The sequence below is a fragment of the Brassica rapa genome, chromosome A02, assembly GCF_000309985.2.
Source record: "Brassica rapa cultivar Chiifu-401-42 chromosome A02, CAAS_Brap_v3.01, whole genome shotgun sequence".
NCBI classification, from domain to species: Eukaryota; Viridiplantae; Streptophyta; class Magnoliopsida; order Brassicales; family Brassicaceae; genus Brassica; species Brassica rapa.
The window spans coordinates 3,785,603-3,804,193 of NC_024796.2; the positions used below are offsets into that span (position 1 = coordinate 3,785,603).

The window sequence follows — 18,591 nt, forward strand, 5'->3', positions numbered from 1 at the left end:
GAATCGTATTAGTAAAAAGCGTAAAAAGAAGATAAATATGGTGATACATCACTTGATTTAATTAATATGACATATTTCTTTTCCCCGACAAGATTAGATTTAAATAGTCAGATTTCGTCCTAAAGTATATTATATTTTTATGGAAAAGGATAATTATATGTTTGTGCATATTATTACATTTTACCAGTTACATACATTTAGTTTCATTATGATTTTTTGCTGGTTTTCCTATTAAAATGTAAGAAAATAAGGCGAAGAAAATGGAAGAGAAAGTTGTAACTTGTAAGTGGATGTTATCATTTTCTTATATACGAAAAGTGTATGGTAGCTTAAAAATGGAAACAACGTCGTATCCTATGATATTTTTTCTTAACATTTTATCAAAAAAAAGTTTTATCAAAAAAAAAAAAGAAACCTAGTTAAATTTATTAAAGTTATTTTGCAAATAAACAAATAAATAAATTCCAGATAATCTCAAAAAAAAATTACAGTAATTTAAATTTAGAAATTGTAACTTAGTGATCTTCTAAACAGTAATATTCACAATAATTAAATAAAAAAGGTTATATAGTTGGAGAAATTTTCAATAACTACGTATATGAAAAGGAGATGGATAAGACAAGAGACCACAAAGGCAACATAGGTCCCGACAAAAACTAGAATCTAACGCTCAAGAATGATTCCATCTCTTCCGTGTGGTACTTACGTATTTGTGCGTCACTTCCATACGTATACACGTCAATACGTTATTTTCAGTGTATTAAACTAAGAATTAAAAAACAAAGAATCAATAAAAAAGATTCAGAAAACTTGAAATGACGAAGATGCCACCATATCATTCGTCAGCCTCCTATATTAAATAAACACCATCTCTCTCATTTGTCTCAACCTCCCATATCCATTGTCCCATATAATCTCAAACAAAGAGAGAACTCAAAGATCCAGCAAGTAGTTATTATCATCGGTGGAAGTAGAAGATGTTGGGAATTTTCAGCGGAGCTATAGTATCGCTACCGGAAGAGCTGGTTGCAGCCGGCAGCCGAACTCCGTCTCCAAAGACAACCGGCGCGACTCTAGTTAACAAGTTCGTCCAGAAAAACCCATCCGCTGTGTCCGTACAAGTCGGTGACTATGTGCAGCTTGCGTACACCCACCACAAAGAGAGTCCTCTCCGGCCAAGGTGAGTCGCCAGCGATTTACTTATATTATTTTTCGTTGGAATCAGCTTCATGATGATTCCAGTACTGAAATCATCGTCGAGCGTTTTAGTTTCATCGAGTTTTAAATTAATTATTTTCTTTAAAAAAATCACTACAAAAAGACAATAATAAAAGAGAGATTTACATAATAGGACACAATCTGACTTTTGTTTACATTAAAAAACACATTGTCTCCTTTGCACACTTTCTCTAGACAGCTGTCTTTTTCTATGACATATATAACCTTGCTTTTTGTGTAAGGAGGAGTGTGTTTCTTTTAAGAAGGCTACAGTAAAGTGAAGAAATAGAAACTAAGTTTGTCTTTAGTTACAATAAATGATAAATGTTAAAAGAAAAAGGTAATTGTATAGGAAAAAGTGAATTGTTTAGGGACGTTAGATCTAATTATATGCATAAGATCTAAGGCTGAGAATATAGTCTAAATATTTGGAGATGTGTTTGGTAATGGGTGGAGTTCGTGGTGGACAAAAAGAAGATGGTCGGATTGGGGTTTTCAGGTGTATTGTGGATGGGACTCTCGTGGTTTGTGTGATTGTTGTGGTCGTCAGATGTGTTTTGGATGGGACTCTTGTGGTTAGGGGGAGTGTTGTTGTGGTCGGGAGTGTTGTCGTCAAGGCTCTGGTGGTCAGTGTGTGAATGGATGCCGATGTTGGTTTTAGTCTGGTGACAATGCTAGTGTGATCTTGTAGGCTTTAGTCTGGGTGGAGGTAGTGTTGTACAACATATTAGTTAATGATATGGGAGTGGCTTCCAAGTGATTCTTCTTCCTCACATACTCAGTTCGTGGAATTAAAGTACATGAATAGACATAAGCTGAAAGGCACATTGAGAACAAAACAAAAGGTATCTATTAGGTGTATCATGTGTGGCGACATGAGACGGGTTGCTAAGGTTGTTATGGTTGGGTGAGTTGTGGTCGGGTAAGTCATGGTTAGGCGTCAGCTGTTCGACAGCTTTATGGTTAGAGGTTATGTGGACGGACGATGTGTGGTCAGGAGTGGAGTTGTTGCGAAGTGTGTGTTCGGGCGATGTGTGGACGGGGATTGTGTGGTTGTGCGACGAGCAGTGGTCAGACAAGTTGTGAAGTGGTGAGAATCAAGGATAGGTGGCGAGTGAATGTCGGAGTTGAGGAATAAAGGATAAACTTTTCTACAGATTTAAACAGAAGAACATAGAGTTGAGGTTTATATCGAGAACTCAGACAAAACTAAACCACCACTTCCTCCTCCTCACGTCCTCCACCATTGTATCCATATCCACCACCATAGCATCCACCATCACGGCATCCACAACCTCCTCCTCCTCCTCAGGTCTTCTACCTCCGTATCTACATCCGCCACCACGACATCTACCATCGCGGCATCCACCACCACAATCAGACAAGAAACTAACTTTTCATATATGAATCAGTTGCGAAGAGTCTCACGGAAAGACGGTGGTCTACGGCGTCCTCTGCAGAATCTGAAAAAAAAAGAAAAATCGTTAACGGTAGCTGTGGGTGTAAGATGAAGGAACAACGGCGGCGGAGACAGAGTGCAAAACGGAACTCACCTTCCATGGCGGGTTTTTCTCAATCAACGGTGCTGGCTGTGGTTAATGACGAAATCGACTATAGCCGGAGAGGATCTGATTTTTAGAAACTTGATTACGGTTTGGTGAAGGTTTGAGTTTCTAGATCTACAAGAAATCGGGGGAGAGATAAAACTAGGGTTTTTCTCTTGAAATCTACAAAATGAAAAAGAAAAAAAAAGATCGACTCTTTCAAAATTCAAATAAAAAATATCTAAAAATATATTATTTGTTTTATTGTTACTAGATAGGAAAACCAATTGTTCTGGTTAGAGAATTCATGAAACCCACTTTTACTAAGAGGTGAGGGCTAAGCTAGACATTTCACTAAGAGAAAGTGTCCACTAAGACCAAAGTGCTTTAAAGTGTAATTCATAAGATGAATTGTGTCTGTGGGCGTAAATATTTCATAATAAAAAGACTACAACGTAGGGGTTCATGTTGCATGTATCGACCAATTGAACCCTATTTTTTTTTTTTTTTTTTTGAAAAAACCAATTGAACCCTATTTCGTCCTATTTTCTTATCTAAAATCACACAGAAAAGAAGATTGGTAAAAATCACTGACTATATCTAATGGTGTAGATAATTTTGTTTTGTATAAAAGTCTAGATTCTGATCGACATAATGGGATTATTTTAAGGGTGACGTGTTTGTGGTGTGGTGTGGTACATGGTCCCAAACAATAATGAAAGTCCAAATATTGTATCTAATATATTATTTTGATAAATATGCATATACAGCATAGGTAACTTATTGGAAAACTAAAGTTTTTAAATATCTGAATATTTATTCAAAGTAAAGATTCCAATTGGTAGTTCTTTCAATCTTTATGTAGTCATCACATAATCAAAACCAAGTAACGTATTTACATGATATTTTCATGACCTAAAATATAAGATTGGGAGATCCAAAAAAATTAGATACCTTAAAATAAATAAAAAATAGTACTCGACTTGTCGGTGGAACACAAGAACACGTCTCAGAAGCTGTGTAGATCACCAAAGATGATTCACAAGCTTCTCATGACTCATAACTGAATTGTTCATGTCACAGAGACTTGGATTCTATTTGGAAGTCATTAACCACAAAACTGAAACTAGACAAAACTTGGTCCTTGTTCATAGACAGAGACGTCTACATGCGCATGAATCACATTAATGAACGGATAATAGATAACTATATGAGTTATTTTTTTTTTAAAAGTAGTCAAATACCAATGATGTGGTACAATCACTATTTACTATCCACAAAATAAATTTTCTCAGAGGGAATGACCAACCAGACACCATGCGGTAAAAAAAGTTATATCTAAAAATTCATCCACAAATCTATATAGTTACAAGAATCATAAGAGAAATATGTACTTTTGGATGTGACATGGTATGGCCAATCTACAAAAGCAGTTTTGATTGGTCCACCAAACCCTATGAGGCTATTATAACCCCACAACTATTATTTATTGATTGCCTCATGAATTATTATTATGCCTCACATTCTTAGTACTTTTTGATCAAATTGGTTTAAAAGTCTAAACCTTTGTTTTGCTCCTCTAGAGATCTCAAATTGAGTTAATTTGAACTCTGTGGATATAATATATAGGCTTATGCTCGTCTTAAGATGAGTTTTTTTTTCGAATTTATGCAGGTCATTTGGGGCTAAGGATGAGATATTCTGCTTGTTCCAAGGCTCACTTGACAACCTAGGAAGCTTGAAGCAGCAATATGGGCTTGCAAAGAATGCAAACGAGGTTCTCTTGGTCATCGAGGCTTACAAGACTCTCCGTGACAGAGCTCCTTACCCGGCTAACCACGTAGTGTCTCACCTAAGTGGCGATTTCGCCTTTGTGGTCTTTGATAAATCAACCTCCACTCTGTTTGTAGCCTCTGTAAGTTCATTTTAACCGCTTCTTTTTTACTGTGAGGTAGATTGAATTTGGCTGTAAAACTCTGATTTTCATTTGCTGCAGGACCAAGTTGGTAAGGTACCATTGTATTGGGGGATAACAGCTGATGGATATGTGGCATTTGCTGATGATCTTGACTTGCTAAAAGGTGCTTGTGGGAAATCACTTGCTTCTTTCCCTCAAGGTTGGTTTTTCTTTTTTTAAGTTCAAGATTTTAAGACACTGCAAGCTATATTAAGAGCGATTTGAATAATTGTCTGTGTTGCAGGCTGTTTCTACTCGACTGCTTTAGGTGGGCTTAGGAGCTTTGAGAATCCTAAGAACAAGATCACTGCCATTCCTGCTAAAGAGGAAGAAATTTGGGGAGCTACCTTCAAGGTGATTGATTGATTCTCCAAGAACAAATCATATCTAGTTTTTTTTTTCCAACATTTTTAAGAATGCTCATAACACAAACAATGGTGGTGGAACACAGGTGGAAGGAGCAACTGTTCTTGCAGATTGAGAATGAGAACTCTAACAGCAAAATGAAATAATGATGTAGAAAAAACAAGCTGTCCTATGAGTTCTTTAAAGCTATCAATGGTTGGTGATGGTGTTTGTACTGTTGTATCTCTCCTTTGTATTTTGCTTCTTTGTACAGCCAATGTCTGTCTCTTCTGGTGTTTTTAGTATCTTCATCCCAATAAATTAACCTTCTCTTAATGTTTGCATCTCCTGTTTCTCTCGTAAATCCCGCAATTCTCAGACATGGATATGTATGAAGTTATACTGAGATTGGCATAGAATGGATCCTTATTATTGAGTAGTAATCTTTATTTCATAATCACAACAGTCACTGAGAAGAACAATACTGAGACAAAAGAGAACAGGAACATCTTTTGAAGTTTCTCACAGACATTAAGGTGTAGTGGAAGGCAAGACCAACTCTAGTGTTCTGCAGATTAAGATGCAGGGCAGATATCCTCCAAACTGTAGAAGGAAGCAAATATATAAATGCCAAAAAAAATGCTTCGTGGATTCTCTGATGAAGAAGCTTCAGTACTTAAAAAATCAATACCTCTCCCCTAAACATCCAATAATGTCGCTTGTGAGAGTTGATCTCTTATGTTTTGTAAAAGCCAGAGATGCAGCCTTTCTCAGCAGTCCAGATGCAGCTACGCATCCCAATATAGCTGGATTCTCCGAGAGACTGAAAATTTTCAGAGAGCGTCAAAAACAAAATGAGAAAAAAAAAATCTCAATAAAACATATGATGAAGGAGAAATCTAACAACCTTTCATGACCTGATATAAGCTGTTGCGCCCATGACAAAAACACTGCAACACTAGATGAAACCAAACACATGTAGAAGACTATTAGTGGCTACACAAGAGCAATCTGATGATTTTAGATCAAAGAATAGCGAACTCACCTCCCAGAGAGGATATCACCTTGTCCACCACATCGCCTTGGAGAACCATATATGCTCACTGATTTTACTGCAAGAAACAGACATAACCACACTTGATATTCTCAAAAAATTTCTAACATAGAGAAAGGATAAGAGAAAAAGTTACTCACCTATCTCCCCATTGCTTATAAGATCAGACTTGCCTTTCCTCAGAATCGTTACGCCACCAATCCTGAATGACACATGCGTCTAATATTATAACATGAGGTTTAGTGCAATGACTTGTGGATACATAGAGATTCAAATAATTTTTCTTTCTAGACTATTAAACTGAGTTTTGTACTTACTGCTTGGCCAAAGAGCGTAGTTGATCTCCAGTATTCTCTTCATCAACTTCACAGTTCAGCACTTTCTGAACCAGACGCTTATACTCGTTCACATTCGGAGTCAAAACAGCAAGCGGATAGCTGTTGACAAGATCAATTGAATTTGTTACAAGAAACAGCCCGTCCTGCAGAATCGTTGAAGAGATCAAACATAATAAAAGATTTGGGAGGAAGAGATTGATCTGATCCAATCTTTAAGGTATATGTAACTGCTTACCCCATCTACAACAAAAGGAACATTGAACTTTTTAGCAAGAAGCATGATTTTACTCACACATTCCTGAAAATACAGAGCCTTCTAGTCAACAACCAAAGCATTAAGTAACGTGATGAAGTAGTGGGAGAGGAATCTGTACCAGGAGAAACGGATCCCTTCCCAAACCAGGACCAATCACAAGACAATCAAACCTTTCGATCCATTTATCCACTTCTCCAACCACTTTCTCCTGGACTTGTCTCTTCTCTTCCTCACTGAAATCACTAGATCATAACAAAACATAGAGATTATGAAACTCACTTAGTAGCAAACAAATGTGTGGACTGGGAATATTCACCTGATGGTGTAAGATTCTTCAAGAACAGGGTGAACTATAAGCTCAGGACTGTAACTCTTTATAACGGGAGCTGCGTCTTTCGTGCAGAAGACATGCGACAAATCAGCACCCTACAGGTTTGCAAACAAAACCAAAGATGAGTCTAAAGGATCTGTAATGAGGCTAATAGAAAGGAGACTACTGACTATCTTTAAAGCAGAAATGGCGGCGAAGTAAGGAGCTCCAGTGTATTCACGACAGCCTCCGATCACAGCTATCTTCCCTAAACACAAGATCAATTTACAAAAACATGAGCTTTAACATAAAAAAAGACTCAAACTTTGTAATTTCAAATTTGATTCATAAATAAAAAGAGATGAAGGTAAGTTTGTAACCAGCTTGGCCTTTGTGTCGTTTGAGGTCGAGAGATGGCGTCACGAGTCTCAGAACACTCTCTGCGTCCGCCTCCAATGTGGAGCTCATTGCTCGGGAAGATTGAACTTTGAGACACAAAGCGTTCGTACCTAGGACTGTTCCTTTCTGAAGGTGAATGAGAACTCAACCGCTTCGATAGAGCGCCCAAGCAGAGGAACGCTCTGTTTGATTTGGTGGGTCTTACTTATTTATTATTATTTTTTCTTATTTATTAATTTAGGGAAAGAAAGAAAACACTGAGAGTTGGAGAGAGCGAGAGAGAGGGGAAGGAGGATGAAGAGGACGGCGATGGACAACGCGATTCGATCATCGGTGGTGGTTTTGGGATCATTGGCGTTCGGGTACATGTCACTGGAGCTTGGATACAAGCCTTTCCTTGAAAAGGCTGAGCAATACGAACGATTTGTTCAATCTCAAACCTCTCAGCACCAACAACAACAAGGTATTGTATTCACTTTCTCTCAAAGCTCGATTCTTTTGTTTGCGTTTGTGTAATCAGAGATAGTTTTATGCCGTGAATGATTGATAGTTAGTTGATGCCCCCACTTCAACGTCGCTAGAACAATCTCATGATGCTCAAAGTTGGATTAGAGTGAATAGTTGATTGATAGTTAGTTGATGCTTGTCGAGCTCTTAGTTTTTGAAAATTGATAGTTAGTTGATGCTCCTTCAATGTCTTCTTCATAATACACTTTCTCCCTTCAGTTTTATTCCTTGCATGAGTGAGCCTGTCAGTCACTGCGTCTTGCATGTAATCCATGATGTCTGTTTAGAAGCTCTAACTTAGAACTTTTCTTGTTCGTAATGTTTTTCTTACTCTCTGATCTTGTAGATGGACAAGAAGAAGCGAGATGGGACAATAACAATATCGAGGGATGGGAGGAGAAAAAGTAGATGACAGAAGAACCTATGAATGTGCAAGCAATGAAGAAACCTTGTTGCTTCTTTTGTTTTCTTGATCTCAGATCATTCTGTAACCGTCATTCACTCAGTCTTACCCCAAGTATAGTACAATTTCTCTAATTTTTTTTATGATGCTCTTAAAATTGAAGTACTTGCAAGAACAGCAACGGTACACAATCTCTGTTCTTTACGATAATGGCTTAATCTGAAGCGAACCATGAACAATTGTGAAGTCAAACCACAGTAATCATTATTTTCGTTACCAAATAATTTTGTTCAAGCCTTTCCTTGAAAAGGCTGAACAATACGAACGATTTGTTCAATCTCAAACTCCTCAGCACCAACAAGAACAACAACAAGGTCTGCTCTACTCTCCCAAAGCTCGATTCTTTCGTTTGCGTATGTGTAATTGAAATATAGATTTAGCCTGTGAATGATTGATAGTTAGTTGATGTTCCATTTAGTTCTTGGACTGTGGAAGTTATCAACTGTCTCTAGCACAATCTCATGATGAAATTTCAGATAGTTTTTGAGCTATTGCAAAAGAAAGTATCAATCTCTGCTTCCTATTGATAACAATTTGTATTAGCAGAATCTCGTAATTTTTTCAAAGATTATTTATGGCAGAATGATAAGCTCATAATGACGGAATCTGTTTTTGAACGTTCTGCCAATCATCCATGATTGGTCATTTTAGAGCTTTCTGAATACTCCCAATTAGTTGGATGAGTGAGCCCTTTATGTTCTTAGTCATTGCTGTCTTAAATGTAATCCATGGTGTCTGTTAGAATCTCTAACTTAGAACTTTTGATTGTTCATAAATCATAATGTAGATGGACAAGAAGAAGGGAGATGGGACAATAACAATATCGAGGGATGGGAGGAGAAAAAGTAGATGACAGAACCTATGAATGTGCAAGCAATGAAGAAACCTTGTTGCTTCTTTTGTTTTCTTGATCTCAGATCATTCTGTAACCGTCATTCACTCAGTCTTACCCCAAGTATAGTACAATTTCTCTAATTTTTTTTATGATGCTTTTAAAATTGAAGTACTTGTAAGAACAGCAACGGTACACATCTCTGTTCTTTACGATAATGGCTTAATCTGAAGCGAACCATGAACAATTGTGAAGTCAAACCACAGTTACAGGTTTTCTTTGTAATCATTATTTTCGTTACCAAATAATTTTTTCCTTATTTTTCTATATCCATACAATCACTTTCAGCTTCCACTATGCACTGAAATACAAATAATTTATATTAAAAAAAATGCAGTTCTTGACTTGACTTGGCTGTATCCTACTGTTTCCTTATCAATTTACGCCTCTTTACTCTTTTCCGATGTTATTTCTTCTTTCTATCTGAAAGCTTAGTGATCATTTTCTTCGTGATGTTATCCATGGCTTCTTCTTCATCTTTGTCTCGCAGTTGGCTGTATCACGTCTTCCTGAGCTTCCGTGGAGAAGACGTGCGCAAAGGCTTTCTTAGTCACGTTCTGAAAGAGCTCAAAAGCAAGGGAATCATACCTTTCGTTGATAACGAGATCAAGCGAGGTGAATCTGTCGGTCCAGTGCTTGTACTAGCGATCAGACAATCAAGGGTTGCCATTGTCTTGCTCTCCCGTAACTACGCTTCTTCAAGCTGGTGTCTGGATGAGTTGGTGGAGATCATGAAGTGCAGGGAAGAGTATCAACAAACTGTGATGACCATCTTCTACGAAGTGGATCCATCAGATGCTAGGAAGCAGACCGGAGATTCCGGAAAAGCCTTTCATGAAACATGTGTGGGAAAAGAAGAAAAGATGAAGGCATGGAGGCAAGCTTTGAGTGATGTCGCGGGTATAGCTGGTTATCACTCTAGCAACTGGTTCGTTCACCTTTACTTCCACTTGTGTAGCTACTTATCATGATGTCTGTTTTAATGAGTGGCCTCTGTTTTTGTTAGTGACAATGAAGCTGACTTGATCAGCAAAGTAGCCTCAGATGTCACGGCTGTGTTGGGCTTTACACCATCAAAAGACTTAGATATAAAATCGAAGTTCATCCTACAATCAGAACAAGTTAAGATGATTGTGCTTGTGGGTCCTGCCGGGATTGGGAAGACGACCACTGCAAGAGTTTTATACAACCAACTCTCTCCTGGTTTTCCGTTTAGCACTGTTTTGGAGAATATCAGAGGAAATTATGAGAAGCCTTGTGGTAACGACTATCAGTTGAAGTTGCGTTTGCAGAAAAAATTGTTGTCTCAACTATTCAACCAAAAGGATATTGAGGTTCATCACTTAGGAGAGGCTCAACAAATGCTGAGTGGCAAAAAGGTGTTGGTTGTTCTTGATGAAGTGGATAGCTTGTGGCAACTAGAGGAAATGGCAAAGCAGCTTGGATGGTTTGGTCACGGAAGTATTATTATCATTACAACTGAAGATAGAAAACTTGTCAAGCAACTCAGACTAGGGATTGACCATATCTACGAGATGAAATTTCCAACTTCAACCGAGCCTATGCAGATCTTCTGCCAATATGCTTTCGGTCAAAAGTCTCCAGATTATGGTTTTGAAATGCTTGCTTGGGAAGTTACTGGACTTGCTGGTGATTTTCATCTTCCTCTAGGCCTGAAAGTCATGGGATCGTATTTACGAGGAATGTCCAGGAATGAATGGATAGATGCACTACCAAGGCTCAAGTCTAGCCTTGACAGAGAAATTGAATCTACTCTAAGATTCAGCTACGAGGGGTTAAGTGATAACGATAAAGCTCTTTTCCTGCATATTGCATGTTTCTTTGGTTATTTCAAGGTTGATAGCGTTAAGAGATGTCTTGAAAAAAGCGGTTTGGATGTCAACCACGGGCTTCAAGTCTTAGCTGACAAATCTCTTATATTTATAGACAGGGGATGGGTAAAGATGCATAGTTTGCTGCAACAAATGGGTAGAGAAATTGTCAAGAATCAGTCTTTGGAGGAGCCCGGAAAGCGACAGTTCTTGTGGAATATACCAGAAATTATTGAATTACTTGAAGAAAATACTGTAAGTTTTTCTTACATCTGTAGTATTCTGTTTACGTGGTTTTTAAACTGATATGCTGTTCTTTTTGAATAATCTATTTCAGGGTACTGGAAAAGTTCTAGGCATAATGTTGGATACTTCAGAGGGCGGGGAAATCCAAATAAGTAAAAGTGCTTTCGAGGGGATGAATAATCTCCAGTTCCTAAGAGTCTACTCTTCTGATATTCTAAAATTCTCCCCTAATATTCCAGCAGTCTACTCTGGTACCTTATGCATACCCGACGGCCTCAACTGCCTTCCCGACAAACTCAGATTGATAAATTGGTATAGATGTCCATTGAGATTTTGGCCTTCCAAGTTCTCTGGCAAGTTTCTTGTCGAACTAATCATGCAAAATAACATTTTTGAGAATCTTTGGGAGGGAATCCAAGTAAGAATATTCATCTTTTTGTATTGTATTGTATTGTAAAGCCTCTAAAATTTATCTCTCTTTTTTATTTTTTTGTATAGCCTCTCCAATGCCTCAAGCTGTTGGATTTAAGTCTCTCGAGGTATCTAAAAAGGATTCCAGATCTCTCAAAAGCAACGAGTCTAGAGAAATTGGATCTCCATGGCTGCGAAAGTTTGTTGGAGCTCACAAGCTCTATTGACAGTGCCACTAAGCTTACAATATGCAACCTTAGCAACTGCAGGCTTTTGAAGGAGCTCCCCTCTTCTATAAGTAGGTTAATCAATCTCGAGGAATTAAACCTCAGTGATTGCTCGAGTTTGAAAGAATTCAGTGGTTGCTCGAGTTTGGAAAAACTCAGTGGTTGTTTGAGTTTGAAAGAACTCAATCTGAGCTTTACTGTGATAATGGAAGTGCCATCATCAATGAGAACTTGGCCTTGTTTTTATCAATTGGATATGGCAGGGTGTAGCAGCCTCAAGGAGTTCCCAAACGTTCCAGACAGCATTGTAGCGTTGGTGTTGTGCGGTACATTGATAGAAGAGGTTCCTCCATGGATTGAGAATCTATTTCGTCTGCGTAAACTAATCATGTACGGAAGCAAGAGGCTGAAAAGGGTTTTTAGTAATTAAACCCCTCAACTAAAGATGAATCGTAAAAAAAACCCTCAACTAAAAATCCTGTGAAATAAACCCTCAACTTTAGTTCCGTTAACATATGTTACCCTCCGTTTAAAAAACCGTGACGGAGGGTGACATATGTTAACGGTTTATAAGTTGAGGGTTTATAATGTTGAAAACTTAGTTGAGGGTTTTTTTTACGATTCAAAAATAGTTGAGGGGTTTTATCACTAAAAGTCATTAAAGGGTTTTTAAGTTATTTATTATTCATTTATACATTGTTTTAGATTGATTTGTAAGCCTTTAAAACTAATGTATATTATTAATACATTAATCTATTATAAAATTAATTTATACATTTTAAATTAATAATTTTCAACACGATTTACAACTTATTATAACTTCAAAATATTAAATTATTTGATATTTGGCAATAGTGATATAAAAAAAATTGTGTGTTTATATCGTCATTTTCAAATATCAAATAATTGAAAGTTTCTAAGTTATATTAAATCTTAAGTAGTGTTGAGGATAATTCATCCATGAAGTCAATCTTTCTATTTGGAGTATGACGTACTTTTTCTTATTTTCATGATTTTCGTCATCAGACTCATACTTTCCTATTTTCCTATATTGTTCTTGATTTATTGTATTACTTTATGTTTCAAATATATTATTGATCAAGAAAATAAAAATATAATGTAGTTATTCAGAAATCAATGAGAATAAAAATAATCATGCATTATTTTGGAGGGGGGAGAAGTATGAACCGGATGACAGAAATCATGAAAAAAAGAAAAAGTGTGTCATACTCTAAATAGAAAGATTGACTTCATAGATGAATTATCTCGACACTACTTAAGACTTAATATAACTTAGAAACTTTCAATTATTTCATACTTTGTGTGTTTATATCGTCATTGTCAAATATGAAATAATTTAATATTTCAAAGTTATAATAAGTTGTAAGTAGTGTTAAAAATTATTAATTTAAGATGTATAAATTAATATACAAATATATTAAAATTTATAAATTAGTTTTAAAGGCTTATAAATCTTAAAACAATGTATAAATGATAATAAATAATTTAATAATATTTAATGACTTTTAGTGATAAAACCCCTCAACTAAAGATGAATCGTGAAAAAAACCCTCAACTAAAAATCCAGTGAAATAAACCTTCAACTTATAAACCGTTAACATATGTCACCCTCCGTCACGGTTTTTTAAACGGAGGGTAACATATGTTAACGGAACTAAAGTTGAGGGTTTATTTTACAGGATTTTTAGTTGAGGGTTTTTTTTACGATTCATCTTTAGTTGAGGGGTTTAATTACTAAAAACCCGGCTGAAAACTATATCTCCAAACATTTCCAAGTTGGAGAATCTTGAGTGTCTTGGTCTGAGTTTCCGTGATTTTGGTCAGCTTAATAATATTGGTCGTCTTGAAGCAACAATCGAGTGGGGGCCTGACTTGAAGCGGCGTTGGAGATTACGAACAGACTTCAGAGTTGACGACATTTTTCCGATGTGTCTACCTAAAAAGGCTCTTACATCTCCTATATCATTACGTTTCGGCTGTGATGGTCTCAAGACTATTCCAGATTGCATCGGACGTCTCTCCGGACTAAGTAAGCTTGTCGTCACAAGATGCGTCAAGCTCGTAGCACTTCCACAGCTTCCAGGTTCCCTTCTATCTATAGAAGCAGAATGTTGTCTATCCTTGAAAAGAATAGACTCTCCTTTTCAAAATCCAAATATTTGCCTAAACTTTACTGACTGCTCCAACCTGAATCCAGAAGCTAGAAAGCTCATCCAGACATCAGCTTGCAAATTTGCGTTCTTACCTGGTCAAGAAGTGCCTGCACACTTCCCTCACCAATCTACTTCACCATCTCTAACGATCAATTTGACTCCAACACCTCTACCTTCATCCTTCAGATTCAAGGCTTGCATCTTGCTGTCATATGTATATAAGCCATCTTCCGGATTCAAAGATCACAATGATGAAGAGGGTGATAATTCATTGATGGGTATGTCTTATCGCGTCAGGGGTAAACATAATGGACGCACTGTCCAATATGTATCAGACCAGCTCCATATGCCACATCTATGCATAAATCCAAAGCATCTGTATATTTTTGAAGATTCTTTCTCTCTAAACCAGGACTGCCTTGAAGCTGGAGAAACCATTTTCAACGAGCTTTCTTTTGTGTTCATAGTCCGTGATAAAACCTGTAAGGTCTTAGGCTGCGGTGTACGACTTTTGGAGGTACCTTCTTGACAGAAATGTAGATTATGATGTTGATGATGATAATGATGGTGACGAAGATGAAATTGATGATGATGGTGAAGGTTCTGACTGTCTCAACCTGAATCAGAAAGGCAAAAAGATCATCCTACAAGATGTAGAAGTGCCTGCACACTTCACTCACCAAGCTACTTCAGGCTGCCTAACGATCAATATGACTCCAAGGTCTCTTCCTTTGCATCTTACGTTCAGGAGACTATGATGACGATAATGAAGAGTGTGTCCCTAGGCTCATCCGGGAACTCTTTGATAACTATGATGAGAATGATGAAGAGGATGAGAAATTTATTGATGAGGGTATCTTGTAGGGTTGAACAGAATGGCCTCAGTGTCTCATATGGATCAACCCAGCGGTGGTCTGTTAGAAAGCTTTAACTTAGAACACTTTATTGTTCTTAGTCATTGCTTCTTACACGAATGAGGTTAAGCCTTGTGTAGGTACTGGAAATTGTCATTTTGTTAGATTTTCTGATTCCGTGCAATGCAGTTTTCCAAGAAGAGAAGCTCAATCTCAACACCCGTGGAACAACCAGTGAGAGTCTCTCCTCTCTGTCTGCTATCTACCGCAGTCAAGAACAAGGATTTGATTTACGAAGTGAACAATAAAATCATCACAAAAGCACATGGGCTTCTTTGTTGTGACATGGATACAAGAAGAGGTTGATTCAAACAAAGTACAAGTCTTTTCACGTGCATTTGCTCCCGTGCATTTCAGGTTTGTTGCACATAACTAGACACATAAATCTTCTATCAATCTTACGTCTCCAGTTTTCTTTCAATTCAGGAAAGGAGATTGGAGAAGCGGAGGAACCATGTCATATGGAGACACTGCCTGATTTTGGTGTCTCTCTGGTTCCATCAGAGACATGGGAACATACAAACCGTCTCTTTACTACTCGAAACTTTCAAAGATGGTTAAACTGAAACTGTTGAACATAACGGCTACGGCTGCTCAAAGAAACAATGGCCACCCATCATTGTACTACCTGGGCTCAGCTGGTTCTGCACCATTCCACAGGCAAGACTGCAGCCATTGGTGTCTCCCTGGAGTTCCTGATTTGTGGAATGAGCTTCTTTTTGCGTTGTTTCTTAAGCATGAAGGTTAGTCAAGACCAAACAGTTGCGATTCATATAACGTCTTTTAGTAAACATCTTCTCGTTCTTGTAGTTTGATAGGGTGATTAGGTTAATTGGGTGGGGATATGTAATTACTCATTACGTTATAAATCATATTTGGTTGTAGTTTACAACTTGTAAAATACATCTCATTACCTTCAAAGATTTGAATGACTTCATTTGTTAACAACATGCCACTAGAAGCAAACAACCAAGGCTTATGACAATCAAAACAGTTTTCCATCTTGATACGTTTATGCCTTTTTTTTCTTTGCGTCTATAAGAGTTTAAGGTAGGTGATATGATATGAACTCCATGATTACTTATACTCGGAAAGTGAATGATATACAGATAATTGTGTACATATACCATATAGACCATCAAGCTTGCCTTGGGAAATAGTTTATATGAACTATCATCTAGTAGGATAGGCGTGTGACCCTACTTTCACTCAAACACTATCCTCAAACCATATCATAAATAGAGATTCTCCATCTCTACAAAATCCAAATTGTGTATTGTCCATTTCCTCAATTGCCCACCACAAGCTGTCTTTAGATGTGGCTGTTTTAGGATCTCACAGCCATAAGACCCATAACAAAGATTTCCTTAGTTTGTTTTGTTCTTTTTTGTTTTTGTTTTGTTTAATATCATGATGAATAATGAAAACCAAGGGTATCTAAACACTTGTTGGTTCAGTTCAGTTAAATTGATAGTAATTTAGTAAAGCTATAAAAGTTTTTGGTCAAGAGATATATGTAAAATGTAACAAAAACAGAGTGGATATTGTGAACTTTGATTTGTCTTTTCAACATTTAACAACTGGATAACATCAATGCACAACCTCCTTCTGTCCTTCATGTTGTGTGTGTCCTAATTGTGTGGGACTTAGCCAGATTAGATTTACATTGTTCAAATCTCTTTCTTTTTTTTCCTCTGACCCCACTCTCCCACCCACATGCTCTTCTTCTCTCTTCCTCTCTCAAAGGGTCAATATTTTCTTGCTTATATATTTGACTCTTTCAACATTCCCTCAAACTCCACTTCAAGCAAAGAAATAACACAAGACTTACAAAGTGTTAGGAAAACTAAGATATATATGGCTATAGAGCTTGATGATGATGTCTTCTTTGCAGACATAAGCAAACAGATCTCTCTTCTCATTATGGATGAAGATGAACAGTTAAACCCTGTTTCTCTCTCTACCTCATCCGCTCTTGCGTTCCAGGTTTGTTCTCCACACACTTAATCTCTCTCTCTCAAAACATACCTCTCTCTAACTGTGTCTTTCTGGAAACAGGGTATGTTCAGAGGAAGCTACCAAACGGCCCCATATATGTATCATAAAGAACCAAGCAAAGGAACTGGCGTGTTCATCCCTAAATCTTCTCAGTCCAGAAGAAGACCTCATCATCCCAAGCAAGGTAGGTTTAATTCCTTCAACGCCAAGCAACAACACTCTCTTCATCAAAACAAGCAACAGTATCATGACAACTCAAGGTGTACTCACACCACTCACAACAACAAGAGCAGCATGATCACTAGTAATGTTCATGCCTCTATCGCAAGAAGAAGCTACAGAGATGCAGCATCTATCTACACTTGATTAATTTTTAACAAATATTTTACATGATTCATGGTTTTTGTGTGATTGATTCATATAACTATATATATTCTATAGATGCATAAGATTTATTTGTTTGTAAATCAGCGAAGAATAAAGCGTTCTGCTTCTGTAAGGAAGGTCTTGGAGATTTTATGTAATTTTTTCTTGTCATTTTAGAGATATTCATTGACTTCGCTCCTTTTGTAAAATATGTTTTAAGCATTAAATTGAAAATCAAGTTAAGAAATCTTGTTGGGTGATTACAACTAATAGTGATGGAGAAATGTGTAAAGACAAGCCCCATGTGGAATGAGCAAATGTTCTGTGTCTCTCTCTAACTTTGTCCAATCAATCAAAATATCTTTGGGACATCACAGACGAGTTTGCCACACTGTCTGAATATATAAAAAGATCAGATCTAATAACTAAGAGGTCCAAAAAGACTGTCACAAGCTCACACACCTTCTGACATGCCACTCTCACTCACATGCCCATCTCTTTTTCTCTGTCCCTCATTATTCATTCTCATTCTCATTCCTTTAGTCTTTCTATTTAACGCAAAATAATATGATGATGAACTCCGTTTTCCATTAAAAATCGCTTATTAGTTTTCAGGACGTAGTATCACATGTATTCACTTTTTCCTTTGTTTCTTAAATGTTAAAAAGCAAATGAATAGGTGTGATAAAACTGATAATCTAAATATTAACCAAACTCCCAACATCAAACATTAATAAAACATAGATACAAGGGAAATGGTAATAAAGAAGTAATGAACAGACAGACAAACTATATTTAAATGCACATTAATATCAATAGCAGCCAACAACCTTCAAGACAAGATACGAAAACATACAGTTACTTTGATTCATACATAAACTAGTAATATATTTTATAGGTGGCGGTGGAATCATTACAAGATTCTTTTCGTTGTATACTACTACATAATAGTAAGATATATATTTCGGTGATTAGAGAGTTTTAACTTTTAACATAATAGTACAGTGAACAAGTTCATGCTTCTCCTTGCAAACTTGGACTTTTGTGTTTGCAATTGAATTTCGAATTTGTTTTATAAGTCCATTACAAAGTTGTGTGGTAAATTGCAAAATTGGCCCAAAATCAACTCTCAGTAAATTT

At 36.9% G+C, this 18,591-nt stretch overlaps 7 protein-coding genes across 9 annotated transcripts; 6 read left to right on the forward strand and 1 right to left on the reverse strand.

Moving 5' to 3' along the window:
* The first annotated feature begins 869 nt into the window (after window positions 1-869).
* Window positions 870-5,428, forward strand: LOC103851209 (stem-specific protein TSJT1). The gene is made up of 5 exons (XM_009128055.3): window positions 870-1,180; window positions 4,437-4,677; window positions 4,759-4,879; window positions 4,964-5,073; window positions 5,171-5,428. The coding sequence occupies exons 1-5, from the start codon at window positions 978-980 to the stop codon at window positions 5,198-5,200; spliced, it is 705 nt and encodes a 234-aa protein (XP_009126303.1). The 5' UTR covers window positions 870-977; the 3' UTR covers window positions 5,201-5,428.
* Window positions 5,429-5,454: 26 nt separating this feature from the next.
* LOC103851208 (ATP-dependent (S)-NAD(P)H-hydrate dehydratase) lies at window positions 5,455-7,612 on the reverse strand. Of its 3 annotated transcripts, none has more exons than XM_009128054.3 (11): window positions 7,403-7,612; window positions 7,214-7,290; window positions 7,029-7,138; window positions 6,831-6,945; window positions 6,692-6,754; window positions 6,436-6,599; window positions 6,259-6,320; window positions 6,110-6,176; window positions 5,972-6,022; window positions 5,756-5,887; window positions 5,455-5,667 (listed from the first exon to the last, which is right to left on the reverse strand). In XM_009128054.3, the coding sequence occupies exons 1-11, from the start codon at window positions 7,488-7,490 to the stop codon at window positions 5,640-5,642; spliced, it is 957 nt and encodes a 318-aa protein (XP_009126302.2). In that variant the 5' UTR covers window positions 7,491-7,612; the 3' UTR covers window positions 5,455-5,639. The 3 variants fall into 3 exon arrangements, with proteins under 3 accessions (XP_009126302.2, XP_033141695.1, XP_009126301.2); XM_033285804.1 differs by having other exon boundaries at window positions 5,756-5,870; window positions 6,831-6,954; XM_009128053.3 differs by having other exon boundaries at window positions 6,831-6,954.
* A 56-nt stretch (window positions 7,613-7,668) lies between these two features.
* Window positions 7,669-10,306, forward strand: LOC117132143 (disease resistance-like protein DSC2). Its single transcript, XM_033285806.1, has 2 exons — window positions 7,669-7,884; window positions 9,179-10,306. Exon 2 carries the CDS (start codon window positions 9,736-9,738, stop codon window positions 10,252-10,254), a length of 519 nt encoding a protein of 172 aa, XP_033141697.1. The 5' UTR covers window positions 7,669-7,884; window positions 9,179-9,735; the 3' UTR covers window positions 10,255-10,306.
* Window positions 7,671-8,579, forward strand: LOC103851210. The gene is made up of 2 exons (XM_009128056.3): window positions 7,671-7,884; window positions 8,275-8,579. Exons 1-2 carry the CDS (start codon window positions 7,716-7,718, stop codon window positions 8,334-8,336), a joined length of 231 nt encoding a protein of 76 aa, XP_009126304.1. The 5' UTR covers window positions 7,671-7,715; the 3' UTR covers window positions 8,337-8,579.
* Window positions 10,276-12,470, forward strand: LOC103851212 (disease resistance-like protein DSC2; the record flags this gene model as incomplete). The annotated part of the gene is made up of 3 exons (XM_033285801.1): window positions 10,276-11,370; window positions 11,453-11,779; window positions 11,860-12,470. Coding segments are annotated over 3 exons (1,992 nt in total), but the record flags the coding sequence as incomplete, so codon positions are not given.
* Window positions 12,471-13,757: 1,287 nt separating this feature from the next.
* On the forward strand, window positions 13,758-16,053 carry LOC103851262 (disease resistance-like protein DSC2; the record flags this gene model as incomplete). The annotated part of the gene is made up of 3 exons (XM_033284176.1): window positions 13,758-14,825; window positions 15,041-15,444; window positions 15,514-16,053. A coding segment is annotated over one exon (945 nt), but the record flags the coding sequence as incomplete, so codon positions are not given.
* Window positions 16,054-16,788: 735 nt separating this feature from the next.
* LOC103851215 lies at window positions 16,789-17,693 on the forward strand. The gene is made up of 2 exons (XM_009128059.3): window positions 16,789-17,073; window positions 17,146-17,693. Exons 1-2 carry the CDS (start codon window positions 16,804-16,806, stop codon window positions 17,449-17,451), a joined length of 576 nt encoding a protein of 191 aa, XP_009126307.2. The 5' UTR covers window positions 16,789-16,803; the 3' UTR covers window positions 17,452-17,693.
* Window positions 17,694-18,591: the final 898 nt, after the last annotated feature.

What these genes read in the sequence shown, in the direction of transcription:
- LOC103851208 (XM_009128053.3), bottom strand. Translation starts at nt 7,490, where the DNA reads ATGAGCTCCACATTGGAGGCGGACGCAGAGAGTGTTCTGAGACTCGTG. An exon ending in GGTGATATCCTCTCTGGGAG is followed by an intron (nt 6,023 to 6,109) that starts GTGAGTTCGCTA and finishes GGTTTCATCTAG; the next exon opens with TGTTGCAGTGTTTTTGTCAT. An exon ending in ATTGGATGTTTAGGGGAGAG is followed by an intron (nt 5,668 to 5,755) that starts GTATTGATTTTT and finishes TTCCTTCTACAG; the next exon opens with TTTGGAGGATATCTGCCCTG.
- LOC117132143 (XM_033285806.1), top strand. Translation starts at nt 9,736, where the DNA reads ATGTTATCCATGGCTTCTTCTTCATCTTTGTCTCGCAGTTGGCTGTAT.
- LOC103851210 (XM_009128056.3), top strand. Translation starts at nt 7,716, where the DNA reads ATGAAGAGGACGGCGATGGACAACGCGATTCGATCATCGGTGGTGGTT. An exon ending in TCAGCACCAACAACAACAAG is followed by an intron (nt 7,885 to 8,274) that starts GTATTGTATTCA and finishes CTGATCTTGTAG; the next exon opens with ATGGACAAGAAGAAGCGAGA.
- LOC103851209 (XM_009128055.3), top strand. Translation starts at nt 978, where the DNA reads ATGTTGGGAATTTTCAGCGGAGCTATAGTATCGCTACCGGAAGAGCTG. An exon ending in GAGAGTCCTCTCCGGCCAAG is followed by an intron (nt 1,181 to 4,436) that starts GTGAGTCGCCAG and finishes GAATTTATGCAG; the next exon opens with GTCATTTGGGGCTAAGGATG. An exon ending in CCACTCTGTTTGTAGCCTCT is followed by an intron (nt 4,678 to 4,758) that starts GTAAGTTCATTT and finishes CATTTGCTGCAG; the next exon opens with GACCAAGTTGGTAAGGTACC.
- LOC103851215 (XM_009128059.3), top strand. Translation starts at nt 16,804, where the DNA reads ATGCTCTTCTTCTCTCTTCCTCTCTCAAAGGGTCAATATTTTCTTGCT. An exon ending in CATCCGCTCTTGCGTTCCAG is followed by an intron (nt 17,074 to 17,145) that starts GTTTGTTCTCCA and finishes TTCTGGAAACAG; the next exon opens with GGTATGTTCAGAGGAAGCTA.